We start from the raw sequence: 17,124 nt of genomic DNA, 5'->3' as shown, positions 1-17,124 counted from the left end.
ATCAATCATAATCATATCATGGTTTTGCTGCAACTAAAGTCATTGAAATTATAGAGTCATGTTTTCAATCTCTGTATTTAAAAAAACAGGAACTTGTAAATGTTTTCCTCTAGCTCAAACATTAGAGCCTTGGTGCTTGCAACACCAATGTCATTGGTTTGATTCCTAGGGAAAGCAAGAACTGATAAGAATGTGTACTTTGAAATGCAATGTAAGTTGCTTTGGATAAAAGAGTCTGCTAAATGTGTGTGTTGTTGAAAATAAGAACTTGTTCTTATGTGACTTGTCTGGTAAAAAAAAAAAAACAATTATACACACATTATTTGCATTATTACACTAAAAAAGAACCCTTTAAAAGTAATACAATTTAGGCACTAAGGCCTACACTTTAGGTAGGCCTAGCCTACTAATATGAACCTTTCAAGGGGATGTACGAAATTGTATGTACTACAGTAATCACTTTTTTTATTGCCAAAGTGTGACCAGGTTGTAAACTAAAAAAAAAAAAAAAACGAGATCTTCCCCGTCTTCCTAAGTTAGGCCTACCTAAAGTCTGTAGACTTGTTTTTTATGTTAAGGACTCGGTATGTTTTTACCGGGAAAATCAACAGTGACGTTTACACGCGGGCCGATTTCATGAAACGAATGCGATGTTTAGGAAATGCGAAAGAGACAAAGAGATATGGTGTCGAGCAAAGAAAATGCATTCATTCAAACTAATCCGCCAGATAGGCTCAAATACAAACTAGGGCCCATCATAAAAGTGTTGCTAATTTTAATTAGCCTACCTCATCAGTCGGCATGATGCAGGTGAATCGCAGAGCTTCTGGAAAATCCACATGATCAGATGTTTTCTTAAAGTCCCCGTGAACCGGAAGTTGCAAACGATTTTTCTCCAGTGCTGTGAGGTATTTCCAAGTGAAACGGAATATTGAACAGAGGGCAGGGTTTTACTCTAGCGCTCCTCCTCTCCATCTCTCGCTCATAGCAAACTAACGGTTTGAGGGGAGTGGTTAAGCGTTTCCCCACCCAAACTGTGAAACCTACGTCATCAGAAAAAGAAACCGTTCCAGACCGGAAGTAACTTTTCAGATTTTGATTAAAGATTACTAAGGTAAAACATTTTTTTTAAAAATATATATTCACTTGCACGGATTAATTGTTCACCACAAGACTAGTAATATGCGCTAACAAAGTAAATAGGTTCAATTTTGATTTCATGGGGACTTTAACTCCCATTTTCCGACCGCTGTCATTTTTGTTGTGTGAATATTTTGTTATTGTCAAGAAAGCAATCAGCACGCAGATTGCAATGATCGTATTTTGCTGCAAAGGTATTTCCAAAATATTTACAGTAGGCCTATATCGGGGCCTTCCGTTCAGTCTCCGTTCAGTTCACTTAACGGCCACCAGTGGCGCTAATAACAAGGGTTTCTCAATTCTACATGGTAGACCGCCCAAGTGACAGCTTTTGTACATTTTAGAAATAAATATAGAAAATAAAAGATTTAGGCAGAGTTTAAAATGATTGTGATGCTGGCAGAAGTTTCACACTCGAACAGTTTAGATTTTATTTTCCAATCAACTCCACACACAGTCTGATTTATTTTAGATTTGGTATCAGTTGTGAACAGCAGGTGTGTTTCTGGGTAATGGCAGTTGGAACGTGTCCCATTAGCTCACAGACAAACAGCACAGACATGGAGAAATCTGACACATGGAAAGCTGCTCAGTTTAATGTTCATTTAATGTACACTCTAAAAAATGCTGGGTTGTTTTAACCCAACTTTGGGTCAAATATGGACTAACCCAGCCTTTGGGTTACATTTTTACATTACATTTTTAACCCAACATTTCAGGTTTGTCCATATTTGACCCAAAATTGGGTTAAAACAACCCAGCATTTTTTAGAGTGTAGGATTATTTTCCGTGCCCAGGTTTTAAAATCACTTTTATTTCAAATAGCTGATGGTAAGCACACTTTTAATTTGTATCGTGCCTCGGGCACCGTCACCGTCACGCACTCCGTTAAAGCCTTTGTCTGTTCTGCATTCTCGTGTGCTGTAAATCGTGACTTTGTACAAGTGTCAATATAGGAAGTTCTGACTTCGAGATGAACTCTTTAATAGCGTTCAGCCTCTCAGCAAGGACCGCTATTATAAATGATCTGCCATCACTTTTTACTAATGGAAGTTAAATACGTCTCTTATTAGTCTTTTTGGGGCTCCAATAAACTTATGATTTATATAAATGACGGGAACTCATACATGTTTAATCAATGGCTGTATCATGTTAATTCCTATGAAATTGAAACTTCATTCTGTATGAAAATAGATCTGTAAAGTTAGCCGTGTGTAGAGTGTAAATGCTTTGCTATCACAATGCTGTGTGCATAGCCTATAGGCTATTTATTTTTTTCATTTTATATTTTATTTTACAACCAAACATACAAACGATGTTGGTTTAAAACTTCAGCACAGGCTATATTTTTTATCCCTGGCTGAATAAAAAAAAATGGTATTCACAAATGTATAACGTGTTTAATTTTCACCTGTAGGCTATATCTGCAAACTTTAATATAGCCTATATATAGGCTATATAGACAGAGAGAGAGAAAGAGAGTTGTTTGATAATTGTCATCTTAAAATATGAATTTATTTAAGATTGAGCTGAAAAAGATTTCTTTTCACAATTCTTGTCACGAATGTATGCCAGTGTGATGTTATCTTAAATTAAACACACCAAAAATACTCTATACATAATTTTATAATATTGTTATTATTGATATAAATGTTAGGCCTATATAAATATAAATTATTAAATATTAATTATGGCTGTCAAATCGATTAACATAAGTGTTTTGTGCTATATAGGCATAAACGAACTTATGTGTTATATGCAGCAAATGTGTAGGCATTGTATGACGACAAAACAATCACATTTATCAGTCGACATCTGTATGAATATTTGTTCTGGAATGAATCTTCTTAACGCGTAGGCTCTTCTTTAAAAAATCATGCAATAGTGTTACGTAATTTTTGTTCTCATTTCTCCGAATATAGACTCTCAAACGCTGGAACATAATTGCAGTCTTTCTCTCCTCTTCAGACCTCTGACTGCTGAGTTCAGAAGTGTTTCCCCGTGCCCAGGCCTCGTGCCAATCCGATGCCAATCTGACATGCAAATGAGCTTCTGGCTTCTGCTGTGGTGTCATTTTATGGCAGCCCTGCACCCATCACTCCCAGAATGCACTGCTTCCCACACCGCCTCTGCTCCTTAAAGCATCTAATTAAAACAGCAGATCCCTCGGCCTCACCCCTCCCCTCCCCAGTCTCTCACACCATTCCGCAAGAGAAATGATTATTAGGAATTTAATAGGGAGAGTTTTGTGTCCCATGCCATCTGTGTCCCGGGGAAGGCTGGAAATTTGGGGAGGGTTGACGATGTGACTAGAGCTGTCCTCTCTCTCTCTCTCTCTCTCTCTCTCTCTCTCTCTCTCTCTCTCTCTCTCTCTCTCTCTCTCTCTCTCTCTCTCTCTCTCTCTCTCTCTCTCTCTCTCTCTCTCTCTCTCTCTCTCTCTCTCTCTCTCTCTCTGGGAATTATTATTCACTTCTGCAGCCAAAGTTTAAGGTGGTAAATCACCATTGTGGGGGCAGAGCATTTTTCACTTTTAATCACCGAAATTATTTCTAACAGGCTATTTATTTTAGGTAATGCCAGACTCAGAGGGATTGTGCCCTTTAACCATTCAAGACACTGTTTGTCCATTTTAACAATTGCTATTTATCAGGACTGGAATTATATTCATTTTCATTTCATTATATTCGGTAAAATAAACAAACAAACCATTTAAAATGATTTTCTCTCTTGTCGAAAGAAGTTTACAGAGAGAAAGAAGAAGTTATTTGGAATTATTATTAAGTTCAGGTTCATTGTGCCATCTGCATAAAATCTGCATCTATCTATCCATCCATCTATCTATCCATCTATCTATCTATCTATCTATCTATCTATCTATCTATCTATCTATCCATCTATCCATCTATCCATCTATCTATCTATCTATCTATCTATCTATCTATCTATCTATCTATCTATCTATCTATCTATCTATCTATCTATCCATCCATCCATCTATCTATCTATCTATCTATCTATCTATCTATCTATCTATCTATCTATCTATCTATCTATCTATCTATCTATCTATCTATCTATCTATCTATCTATCTATCTATCTATCTATCTATCTATCTATCTATCTATCTATCTATCTATCTATCTATCTGTCTGTCAGTCTGTCCATTCCATCCATATCTAACAATTTAATCTATCTATCTATCTATCTATCTATCTATCTATCTATCTATCTATCTATCTATCTATCTATCTATCTATCTATCTATCTATCTATCTATCTATCTATCTATCTATCTATCTATCTATCTATCTATCTATCTATCTATCTATCTATCTATCTATCTATCTATCTATCTATCTATCTATCTATCTATCTATCTATCTATCTATCTATCTATCTGTCTGTCAGTCTGTCCATTCCATCCATATCTAACAATTTAATCTATCTATCTATCTATCTATCTATCTATCTATCTATCTATCTATCTATCTATCTATCTATCTATCTATCTATCTATCTATCTATCTATCTATCTATCTATCTATCTATCTATCTATCTATCTATCTATCTATCTATCTATCTATCTATCTATCTATCTATCTATCTATCTATCTATCTATCTATCTATAAACGCTGGGTTGTTTTAACCCAAATTTGGGTCAAAAATGGACAAACCGAAATGTTGGGTTAAAATTTTTAAACCAACTGCAGCTTTCACTTTCAACTGTAATTTTTTAAAATTTTATCCCAACATTTCAACCCAACATCTATCTACACTATAAAAAATGCTGGATTATTTTACTGTAACCTAATTTTGGGTCAAATATGGACAAACCTGTTGGGTTAAATTTATAAATTGCATTTTTTTAATCCAACAATTGGGTTTGTCCATATTTGACCCAAAATTGGGTTGGGTTAAAACAACCCAGCATTTTTCAGAGTGTCTACTATCGATTTATCTGTTTGCTTGTCTCACCTTGCATCTCACACACTATTTCATGAAGCAATAGTAATTTCTTTTAAATGCTATTCATATTTACTTGTGACATATTGACAATTCAGCCATAGGGTGCAATTATGAGCCACTCGTTAATTGATTCACTTAGAGTACCGGTAAGTTGATTGTATGTGTTATGTACATGCATATATGCATGTGTTGCATACATTATGAATAGCATTTTAATATGGGTCGCATGGACTCATAAAGAACAGATATGAATGTGAAAACTGTGTCCATATAAAAGCCAGACTGACGCCCCCAGCTCTGCCACCCACACAGAATATGCCATATGCTGCTACACTTTACCTCTATAGTCTCATATGAGAGAGAGAGAGGGGGGGGGGCACATTCACGGTTAACCTCTCAGTCAAAGGAGAGCAAATGCATGCCAAGCATTGAGACCTTCACCCCCGAGACTGTTTGCCTGCAGACCTCTCTCTCTCTCACACACACACACACACACGCGTTGCACACACACTCCTCCTGTCACGGAGCAGCTGTCAGAGGCTGACTGAAGGAGAGGATGAGTGTGAGAGGAAGGATGGTGTCATTGGCCTGGAGGTTTCCAGCTCCAGAGATTCACATGCCAAACACACACATTTTCACACCATAAGAGCAGGACAAGTTGATGTCACAGAGGAGCAAAAACCAAAATGGGTTTCATGTTCCTTCTCAGCAATTTTATTTTAGTTATTTTATGATCTTTTAATTTTAAGTTATTATTTAATTTTATTTAATTTTACAACCAAATACAAACGATGTTTACGTAGCTATATGATTTAAAACTTCACAGCTATATTTTATGCCAGACTGAAAACAAAATTGCAACAAAAAAAAAAAAAGTATTCATAAATGTATATTTTACGTGTGTAGCCTATCTGATAAATTGTAAGATATTTAAATGGCTGTAAATCTCACTGACAAATTTTGTCGCGAACAGATTAGACTGAAAAACAGACTGAGAAATGCTCGGTTTCTGATCAATGGAATTTTACATTTTATTTCTAAATTTATTTCTAAAAAAAAAATAACACATTTACAATTGCTGTTTTTGATAAATATTTGAATGGTCGGTATTAAAACCGGTTTGTGACAGTCGGTCAAACTCTGGCATTGAGTCAAATCTGTCCGCCATCAAGAACTATTCGTTTGACTCTCAAAAAGAGAGGAATAAATTAAGAATATCACATTAATGAAATGTTGCCTAATATAATATTAATATTAATAATAAAAAAAATAATAATAATAAAGAAGAAGAAGAAGAATCACAGAATGAATAACTGATCTTGTTTCAGTAATCTTGAATTTCGCCTCTTCGTTTTACAAACTTTGAAAATGTATTTGAAATATCTTAAATAATAAATAAAAAAATATATACTCAAAAACTAGAATAGAAATGTATAATTTAAATCTGAAATAAACATACAGTAACTGTTATCTCCCGACTTGTGTTTTCCGACATCTTGTTGATCTGAAAAAAATCTGTAGGAGGACATCTGTAAACATGTAAATTCACTCGATGTTTTATCTAATATCTTATTTATAATAATGACGGCAATAACAATAATAAATAAATAATCTAAACAATAATAAATTGCATTAAAGTTCGTTATTTGGTTAACATACATTATTAACAAGCTTGTAAAAGGTCATAATGAATTCAACATGTTCATGCTGAAACCCCAGTGGAGCACTTATATCCAAATATGAATAAACATAAGGTCAAATGCAAACAATTGCTAATTGAATATTTATTATTTCAAGTTTTTTGCTTAGCCTTCACTTTAAAAAAGCATAACAAACAACAAATATCGCCCAAGTGTTTTTCCGCCCGATTGTCAGCTGTCATGTCTCATTCGTGCTGTGGAGGATTTATCAAGTGTAAAAGTTTATTGCATTATAAAATGAGAATATTAACAACGCTATTTAGTTATGCATAGAGTTTTTTTTATTTGTATCAAACTAACCACTTTTAAAGCCTTCTTTACATTTTTGAATTCTTTCATTTTTACATTCGTTTTTATATTTCCTGTTATTATCAGATATGCATCTGATAACTTAATAATTATTAAATTAATAATAATATTAATACCTTTAAAACGTAAATGTCGAGATTAGCCCACAGTCTGATGCCAAATTGTATTCTGTTTCTAAATATTAGTAGGCTGCGTAAATGTATCTGGTCTAATATTTTAAAACACGGCATCTTTTAGGTGACTTTCTCAAGAAAGAGCATAAACACAATTGATCACATTTAAGATTTATTTCCACAAGCCGAACGAAGTGCACGAGCCCCTCAAGTTCACATCATTCACAAGACCCGAGATGCTCCTCTGTCAACAAAATAAACAGGAAAAGAAACATTTCCACGTTGCAAAATCACAATAGTTTTCTTGTTTACATTAAGCGAAATCAGTCAAAAGGGTGAGTGAGTATATAGTCCAAAGACACAGATGTCTATAAGTAATAAAATTCACACAATAAGGCTATTTACATGTCTGCACGATAATATACTGTGTTGCATAGTTCCATTATTGCTATCATGATTCTGTGTTTCATGTAACACGCAAATAAATCCATTTCCACAGTATACGAGACAAGAATGTTCGTTTTATTTTTTCGATTAATTGATTGTAATAGGCCTACCACAGCCTGCGTCGATGCATGAGCAGTAGCTATATGCAGTTTGAAATAAATAGAATTGATTTTACAGTATTTTATGATGAAACCAAACGTGCCAATAAAACAAAGCAAAACAATCAGCAACACGCCCTAATTAATTAACAGATTAGTGTAGCTGGCGTCCAACCCCTATGCTCGCTTTTAATTATGGAAACCAGTATTTAATTCGTCCTGGCTCTGGAACGATTGGCTGCGGGGATGTAAGTCATAAGGAAAATGGCTGTCTGGGGAAACGCGGTACATGGAGCCCCGGCCGGGAACGTTACAGTATCTCATCCCGTAATGGCAGTTCTTACTGTACTCGACTTGGTCCTCGTGTTTTTTAAGCGAGAAAATCCCGTTGTAATTAATCGGAGGACTCATTTGGCCTTCGAAGCGAGGGCTGCTGCTCTCCGGAGAGGCGCTGTCGTAATAGGACTCGTAGGACGCGTAATAGTTGTAGGGCCGGAACGGTTTGACGCTGTCCCGGGTCCCAGAGCTGAGGCCGGTGGGCGTGGCCATCTCAGCAGCGTTCGGGTACGGGTACAGAGAATCATACTGAGGCCTGCCCGAGAACGACACGTCCCCGTTGTGATCTGTGAGGAAATTTCTGGAGTTCAGCTGCAAGCAACCCGCGACCAAGTTGGTGGTGGGCTGCGACAGGCCCTTGCACAGGGTCTGCACGAACGCGAGCAGGTCGGGCCTCTTCCCCGCGCTCAGAGTCTCAGACAGAGCCCATATGTAATTCTTGGCCAGCCTCAAAGTCTCGATCTTGGAGAGTTTTTGCGTTTTGGAGTAGCACGGCACGACTTTGCGCAGGCTCTCGAGCGCGTCGTTGAGGCCGTGCATGCGGCTGCGCTCGCGCGCGTTCGCTTCTTGGCGGCGCACTTTGACGCGTTCGCCGCGTCCTTCGGAGAATTTCTTTTTACGCGCGCCTTTCTTCTTCGGGTGGTCGTTCTCCTCGTCCTCTCTCTCCTCCTCCTCCTCCTCTTCCCTGTCCGTGTTGCCGTCCTCTGCCTCCTTGAGCTCGGCGCTATTATTGAGTGTCCGCGCGTCCTCTTGACGCGTGAATGTCGCACCAAACTGAGACTCGCGCATCATGTCTGGGTCTTCAAATGGTACGGTTAGCATCGTCCCTGTGTGACAACAAAAATGAACAACAAAATAAAACAGTTTGACGTCAAATCACCCGGAAGCCTAACTGCCCATGGGTCACTCAAGTATTTTATTTAGCCTACGACAAAATATGGTCTGTTGAAGAGCCTTTTACATTACGTTCTATAACATAGATTATTAGTAAAGCCATAACGAGACTATGTTGGACCAATAAAAATGTTTCAAAATGTGTTTCAGATATGTGTCTTTACACCTAAACGGCGTAGTAAATACCTGTCAAGTAAAAAGAGTGCCATTTTTACGCATTTTTATGTGGAACTAATATGATTTGCCATCCCAAAACGTCCTTTGAAATGATCAGCATTTTCATTCAAAACAGTTAACAAATATAAAAGGCTAAAAAAAAAAAAAAAAAAAACACCAGAATGTGTTGGCCACTCAAATCTATAGGCCTGCGTGATGATTATTTTGTTAGCCTATACATTTTTGAGTGCAAGAGAACTGGAAAATGTTCCAATGTACGCATTATGATCATGAATCAATAGTTAAAAAACATATTCATTTTGTGTTGATGTTTTATGTCAAATCAAATGATAACCTGCTGATTCACATCACAGATGATGCACATTTTGTCATTTTAACATTCATTAACGTGATCGCAAATCAATTTACTAGACACAAATTTGTTGTTCTGTAAACGTTTTTCACAAAGATTTACAGCTTCTATTGTCAGCTCAGGAGGGTGGTGGTCATGTATGATAGAGATTTCACTCCTGTAGCTCATTTCTAATTGGCTAATCTGGCGATGTTACTCCCCATGTATTGCCCGACTCAGACAAACAACACTTCAAAATATAGCCAGAACAATCCTGGGTGAACTCAAAACCATGACATTGGGCACATTGCATAACACAAATACGACTGGAGCTAAACGTTCTTTTTTTTTATTTAACAATAAACACAACAATAACACATTCATGCCAACACTGAAGCTCTAAATCAGGCTCACCTGTTTCGTTCAGTTTTCAGCTCGCATGTTCAAATTCCTTGCGACGTTCAGAGCTGCCTCCCATGTGCTTGATGTGGAGCTGTATGAATTCCTTTAATCTCCCTCTCCCTCTCTCTCTCTTTCACAGAGAAATGACACCCATGCCAGGCACCAGCGCTGGTACCCATGCCATCTGCCACTGACGTTTTGTTGGTCACATGATGCAGTCTCCAGGGACCTTCATTCCGCTCTCATCATCTGGTGCGCGCGGTAATGGGCACCGGGAGGCTCTCATTTACCGTCAAAAAACTCCGGGTAAAAAAAAAAAAAAAGAAAGAAGAGATTAATGCCAGAACTGCTGCGGCAATACCAGTGTAGAAACGACTAAATGATTTAGACTTTAAAGTGAAGCGTGTATTTGATTATAGGGCGACGGATGCTGCAGGCAAGAGCAAATCAGTTGAGATGTCTTCACTGTGCATGTTAGAGTCGTCTGATGGATAATAAATGTTCAGATATTACACCGAATCTCTGCATCTACAGTAAATATGAATAATAGCCCGCGTGCATAGACATGTTAAGGAGCATTCAGTTGGTAAACAGCAAATAATTCATTCATTGTGCTGTCATGATGTGCAATAGGCTATCAAACCCTCAAATATCAAAGCAGAACTGTGACTTTTAGATTGATTGGGAAACTTTTTCTCAATCATCTCAATTGCAAAAAGTGTCCCTGAATTCACCAAGTTGTTGTTTCAACCCAAATTTGGGTCAAATATGGACAAACCCAAATGTTGGGTTAAAAATGTAATTAAAAAAATCAGTTGAAAGTGAAAGTTGGGTAAAATATTAAATGACATTTTGAATCTAACATTTGGGTTTGTCCATATTTGACCCAAATTTGGGTTGAAACAACCCAGCGCTGTTTAGAGTGTATGTTTGCAATATTTAGGTAAGGTGAAAACAATAAAACCACACCGAGGAACAAGACTCATATAATGCTGGACGATTTTAACTGTAATGTTGAACAAACTGTTCTACAGGGAAAAGTTCATATTTCCCATCATAGGCAGAATGGGGCAAGTTACTGTACACTTAAAAAATACTGGGTTGTTTTAACCCAATTTTGGGTCAAATATGGACAAACTCAAACATTGGGTTAAAATGTCATTTAAAAATGTAACCCAATGACCCAAAATTGAGTTAAAACAACCCAGCATTTCATTGGCTAAACCTTTTCTTTATTTTATTCACATTTAAAATGTTACATTTGAATGTTTTTGCTATTTAATTATTTGTTTTGTCTTCCATAATTGTTTTACTATTTTAAAGGTTATACATTCCTTATGAAACCATTATTCAAAAAATAGTATTTATCATAAAAACAGTGTTTGTTAAAGTTCACTCAACCCTACTTTCAACTCATAATGACTTTCCTGAGGCTACTTAACCGAAACCAATAGTGAACTTTAGTGAACTTTCAAAAAATGAGTTGGCACAACTTAAACCACTGACGTTGAGTGAACTAAAAATGCTTTGCAGTTGGTTGCTTTATTTTTTTAAGTTAACTCAACTTTTTATTTATTTTTACAGTGATATATTATTATTATATTTGACATTTCTGCTGTTTAATGAATTATTATTATCATAATTTTTTTTTGGAGAAGCAATTGCAAAGTTTGTTTGCCACAACTTGCCTCGCTATTGGGTCAATTCAACAAACTGCATATTTTTTTCATTTAAGGGATAGTTCACTTTGAAATTGATTTTTGGTATGTTTTAGCTTACGTCAAGGGCATCCAAGGTGTAAATGTCTTTGTTTCCACAGTAGTTTCAATTTTGATATTTTTAGGTCAAACCGTTCTTGTCTGTCAGTCATATAATGGAGGTCTATGGTCACCACCTCAAAGAGCATGCACAGAGAAGTCCAAATTAAACATGATTTAATGACTCGTAAATGTAAGCACACATTGATGGACTAAGACACGAAACGAGCGGTTTGTGTGAGAAAACGAACAGTATTTATAGTTTTTACCTCTTTTAACCACAGCCACGTCCAAGTGATCTGAGGGCGCAGGCGCTTTGTGGCTGTGGTTACAAGAGGTAAAAACGATTAAACCGCTCGTTTCGTGTCTTAGGCCATCAATGTGTACTTACATTTACGAATCATTAAATCATGTTTAATTTGGACTTCTCTGCATGCTCTTTGAGGTGGTGACCATAGACCTCCATTATATGACTGATGAATGGTTGAGTGAATGAAAGCATGCAAAAACCCATATTTTCCTACAGATAAAACATTGTAGTAGCATGGTTTTGTTGGTGTTAGATATTGCTGTGTTAAGTAACTTAGGCCCACGGTGTGTGACAGCTCTGAATCTCTGTAGCGCAGTGTTGCGAGAAGACTGTTAGAAGTGCAGCTGTGTTTAGTTTACGCTTCATCGTCTTTAAATCAAATAGCAGACAAACTATTACTTTTCCAGTAAATATTTCTCTGTGCAGCAGAGGGCAGTCCCCAAAACGGCAACATTTGGACACACACACACGTTCACACTCTGCCCCCCAAAACGCCTCAGCTGGCATTCTGCACGTTCTGGTCCAGTTCACACCAGCATCTGATGAGTCAAACTCCTCATTTCAGACTAATCAGTTGACTGCACTAATTGCAAATGCAAATATGCAAATTTAAATTAATTAATTACTCCACTAATTAGTTCTCTGGTCTTTTCAGGTAATAAATCATTGTTGAAAGAAAGAGATGGAGAGAGAAAGGGGAAATGCATTTATCTGCCACCTACTACTCTTATGATTCACACACACACACACACACACACACACATTCACACACACTCAATACTCTGAGGAGAAAGTTTGGAAGAATTCCAACGGGAATGACTTTCGGGACTTTCAATCTTATTGACAATTCGAATTCGATTTTTTTGGACGTGGCACCATGCAAGTATATACCATTCAGAAGTTTGGGGTCAGAAAGATTTTCAGAAAGAAATGAACACTTATTAAGCATGAAATTGGTGAAAAGTGCAATTAAAGAATTGTATAATGTTACACTTTTTGAACTTTCTATTGAGCAAAGAATCATGAAAAAAAAATTGTGGATTTCCACAAAAATATGTAGCGGAAAAAGATGAAAAATACTGTATGATTAAAAAAAATCAGCATTAGAGTGATAACACAAAAAAAAAAAAACTCTTTGAATGAACATAAAAAAAAATCATGGAAAGGATTTCCACATGATCAACATGCTTTATTTCAGCATTATGCAATTCTGTTATTCCAATTTAATGTACTTAGGTTGGGTCAACTTAATTTATTAAGGTTGATTCAACTTATACTATGGTTGGACACAGCTTAATTTAACAGTGTCAGCCCAACTAGTTTTAGATTAACTGATATGATTCAGGTTACATACAGTATATCCATTCATCCAATGCAATATAGTTTATTTTAGTGTCACACACTGTAAAAAATATTGTTGGTTTAACTTAAAAACGTAAGTAACCTGGTTGCCTTAAATTTTTAAGTTCATTGGACTGGAAAAAGTGAGTTAATACAATGAAGGAGAATGATTTAATCATCAGAAACTCAAAATTATATGTTGTCTGAACTAAATAAATTTAAGTTGATTTGACAAAAGAAAAAATGTTGTGATTACTACACTGTAAAAAAATATTGTTGGTTTAACTTAAAAACGTAAGTAATCTGGGTTGCCTTAAAATTTTAAGTTGATTCAACTGGAAAAAGAGAGTTAATACAATGAAGAAGATTAACTTAATCATCAGAAACTCAAAATAATAAGTTATCTCAACTAAATAAATTATTATAAAGTTGATTTGACAAAAGAAAATATGTTGTGATAACAAATCTTGAAAATATTTTTTTTACAGTTTTTAGACGATAACCATCTATTTACTATACAGTAGCACTTTTTGGCATCTTTAATGATAAGATTTGTAAGTTGTGTCAAATCAATGTGTCATAACCAAATGCTCATTCTCCTTCACACTGTAATTTCAATGTAATTGAACATTAAACACAACAACGCACTTTTAAGTCTTCCCCTTTTCTCAAAAACACATAAAACGAACGGACAAACGGACAAACACAAATTAAGTAGCCTAAACTTAAATTTTGCATATATTTAAGCAGATTGAACACAATCAAATTAAGTTTGGACAAAATGTATAGCAATTATGTTGCTCTCTTTTTTTTTTCTTCAGTGAAGGATCATGTGACACTGAAGACTGGAGTAATGATGCTGAAAATGCAGCTTTGATCACAGGAATAAATTACATTTTAAAATATATTCACTGTAGAAAACAGCAATTTTAAATGATAACAATATGCAACAATATTACTGTTTTTACTGTCTTTTAAACATATAAATGCAGCCTTGGTGAGCAAAGGAGATTTTTCTGACCCCAAACTTTTGGCTGGTATTATCAAAATACTACAGTAGCTATTCCATCTGAAACAATTGCATACCGTTAAACCACCCAGTGTTTTTTTTTTTATCAGCTATACCATAGGAGGTGGATGGTAAACCTGAATGATTGCTATTCTTCCACCTGTAAATGAGGCTTTTTGTTGCCACAGCGATGACAGCTCGTGCTCGTCAGCTGTTTTAATTATCACATTATCAGCATTTAAAGGCAGTGTGACGAGCCGAGTTGCTAATGAAGGCGCTGGAACTCTCACAATGAGACGGAGATGAGACAAACCGCCTGGCAGAATCACAGGTGACACTGACTGGTGGTCCGACTGAAGCTGCTGGTGGCACAAAAGAAGGATGTGTTAGAGAGAGAAGCGTGTGCCGTATACCTTTCCTTGAGTAAAGCTCTTAAAAATAGAAGTTTCCCCCCGCAGATGTTTCTGGTGTGGCATTAACTAACACCTACACTACTGACGGTGTTGGGGTGCGCCTCACATTTCATAATCACACCTTCACCGTGTTGCAAAACGCAAAAAAGCACCCTGATTTCCACCACACACACATACTGATCGTCGATCAAAACACAAAGGTTCACATTATAACAGGTGCAATCTTTCTGTGCGAGGTGTTTTCATTTCTTCCTGTGATCTTTCCTCTGAGTTTATCTGACTGTTACCAAAGAATAATTCACTAAAGAAACACATTTTTGGGGTGACTTTTTTTTTTTTTTTTTTTTTAAATATAATACTCACACTTGTGGTTTGTATCATTTGGAATTTCTTATCTGGGAAGACTGGGATCAGTTCTGTGCCATTACACGAGCAGACAGAAAAATAAATAAATCAATTTAAAAACTTTGATTAAATTTACATTAAAATTTGGAGAAATGTCAAGTGTACATTAATTTTTTTGAAAAACAGAAAGAAAGAAAGAAAGAAAGAAAGAAAGAAAGAAAGAAAGGAAGGAAGGAAGGAAGGAAGGAAGGAAGGAAGGAAGGAAGGAAGGAAGGAAGGAAGGAAGGAAGGAAGGAAGGAAGGAAGGAAGGAAGGAAGGAAGGAAGGAAGGAAGGAAGGAAGGAAGGAAGGAAGGAAGGAAGGAAGGAAGGAAGGAAGGAAGGAAGGAAGGAAGGAAGGAAGGAAGGAAGGAAGGAAGGAAGGAAGGAAGGAAGGAAGGAAGGAAGGAAGGAAGGAAGGAAGGAAGGAAGGAAGGAAGGAAGGAAGGAAGGAAGGAAGGAAGGAAGGAAGGAAGGAAGGAAGGAAGGAAGGAAGGAAGGAAGGAAGGAAGGAAGGAAGGAAGGAAGGAAGGAAGGAAGGAAGGAAGGAAGGAAGGAAGGATGGATGGATGGATGGATGGATGGATGGATGGATGGATGGATGGATGGATGGATGGATGGATGGATGGATGGATGGATGGATGGATGGATGGATGGATGGATGGATGGATGGATGGATGGATGGATGGATGGATGGATGGATGGATGGATGGATGGATGGATGGATGGATGGATGGATGGATGGAAAGACAGAATGATAGATGGAAAATAGAATTGCAAAAACCATGACTGTTTCAAACAGGTTTCCCCAACCCGATCTCACGGGAATTGGTACGAATTTTACGAGGTGGCTAATTCGTAACAATTCATACGACCTCACTCGTACAAATTAGTACGATTTTGGTAAATCGTAATATTTTACGAATTGGCCAATTCGTACGAATGGCCTACCCCTGACCCCGCCCCTAAACATAACCATCACGTGGGTTTAGACAAATCGTATGAATTATGAATTAGCCACTTTTTAATCACTCGAATTCATACGAATTGGTCGTGAGATAGGGTAGGTTTCCCAGACTGCAACGATTCATGGACTGTACTTTTATATTGACATTTTATGTTATTTTGTCCTCGATTGTCCCTTTTCCTGGATGAAAAAAAATAACATAATAGGGGTTTGAAACATAATGAGGGGAGTAAAACATTACAAGATTTTCATTCAATTTTTGATTTTTCTTCAATAGGTTCGCACAAGAACAAACATGTGATTTTATCTGTCAAAGAACAAACTTACTTACATTAGTGTCGTGAGGTGGTGAAATGATCATACTGATGGACCGATGGCAGAAGACAGGCGCGCACACACACACAGGCGCGTGCAGGTTGGCTGGGCACTGTTATTCTGCTGTGATTAGAGGACTTTGGGTCTCAGTACCACCATCTACAGCTGTGCTGTTTCTATCAATTACAAGGCCCATATGCCAGCAGCTCACTCCACCCAGGTGGAACCTCAGACGGAAGAAGGAGAGCTGTAACATGCTGATGGACACACACAAACACTAACCGCGAATGTGGAGGAGTCGCGCTTCCTGAAAGACATGCGCGCGCACGTTGATCTTTTAAGTGTGTCATTCAATTAGCCAGAAGTTTCTCCCAAAGCGAGAAGTTTGGTGCTACATTCTGTTCTAGACAAGCACATGGATCACTGCTATGTAAGTAATGAAATATTTAAAATATTCAGTGGTGCCTAAAAACATGAAAACACAGATGGAGAAAACCAGCGCTAATTAACATGAAATCTGAAATCATGAATAATTTATTTGTTTTTAAAATGTACAATGTAAATATATTGGAGGTAAGACATCTGAGAAAGAGAAGTGAGAGGAACTCATATGTTCTGCCGTAGGGCAAGACATGTTCAAAAGAATCCGAATAACTGGAGAAATAGCAAAAGGTGAAACATCTGCTGCTTACATTTGTACATAAATGCATGCA

At 36.9% G+C, this 17,124-nt stretch overlaps 1 protein-coding gene across 1 annotated transcript; it reads right to left on the bottom strand.

Annotated features, from left to right (window-relative positions):
- Positions 1-7,390: 7,390 nt before the first annotated feature.
- On the bottom strand, positions 7,391-10,037 carry neurod6b (neuronal differentiation 6b). The gene is made up of 2 exons (XM_039675402.2): positions 9,929-10,037; positions 7,391-8,939 (listed from the first exon to the last, which is right to left on the bottom strand). Exon 2 carries the CDS (start codon positions 8,932-8,934, stop codon positions 7,966-7,968), a length of 969 nt encoding a protein of 322 aa, XP_039531336.1. The 5' UTR covers positions 8,935-8,939; positions 9,929-10,037; the 3' UTR covers positions 7,391-7,965.
- Between the last annotated feature and the right edge of the window lie 7,087 nt (positions 10,038-17,124).

The sequence above is a fragment of the Pimephales promelas genome, chromosome 5, assembly GCF_988280905.1.
Source record: "Pimephales promelas chromosome 5, fPimPro1.hap1.1, whole genome shotgun sequence".
In the NCBI taxonomy this organism is placed as follows: domain Eukaryota; kingdom Metazoa; phylum Chordata; class Actinopteri; order Cypriniformes; family Leuciscidae; genus Pimephales; species Pimephales promelas.
Note: the sequence above shows the minus strand (reverse complement) of the source record. Positions and strands in the feature narration are given on the sequence as shown.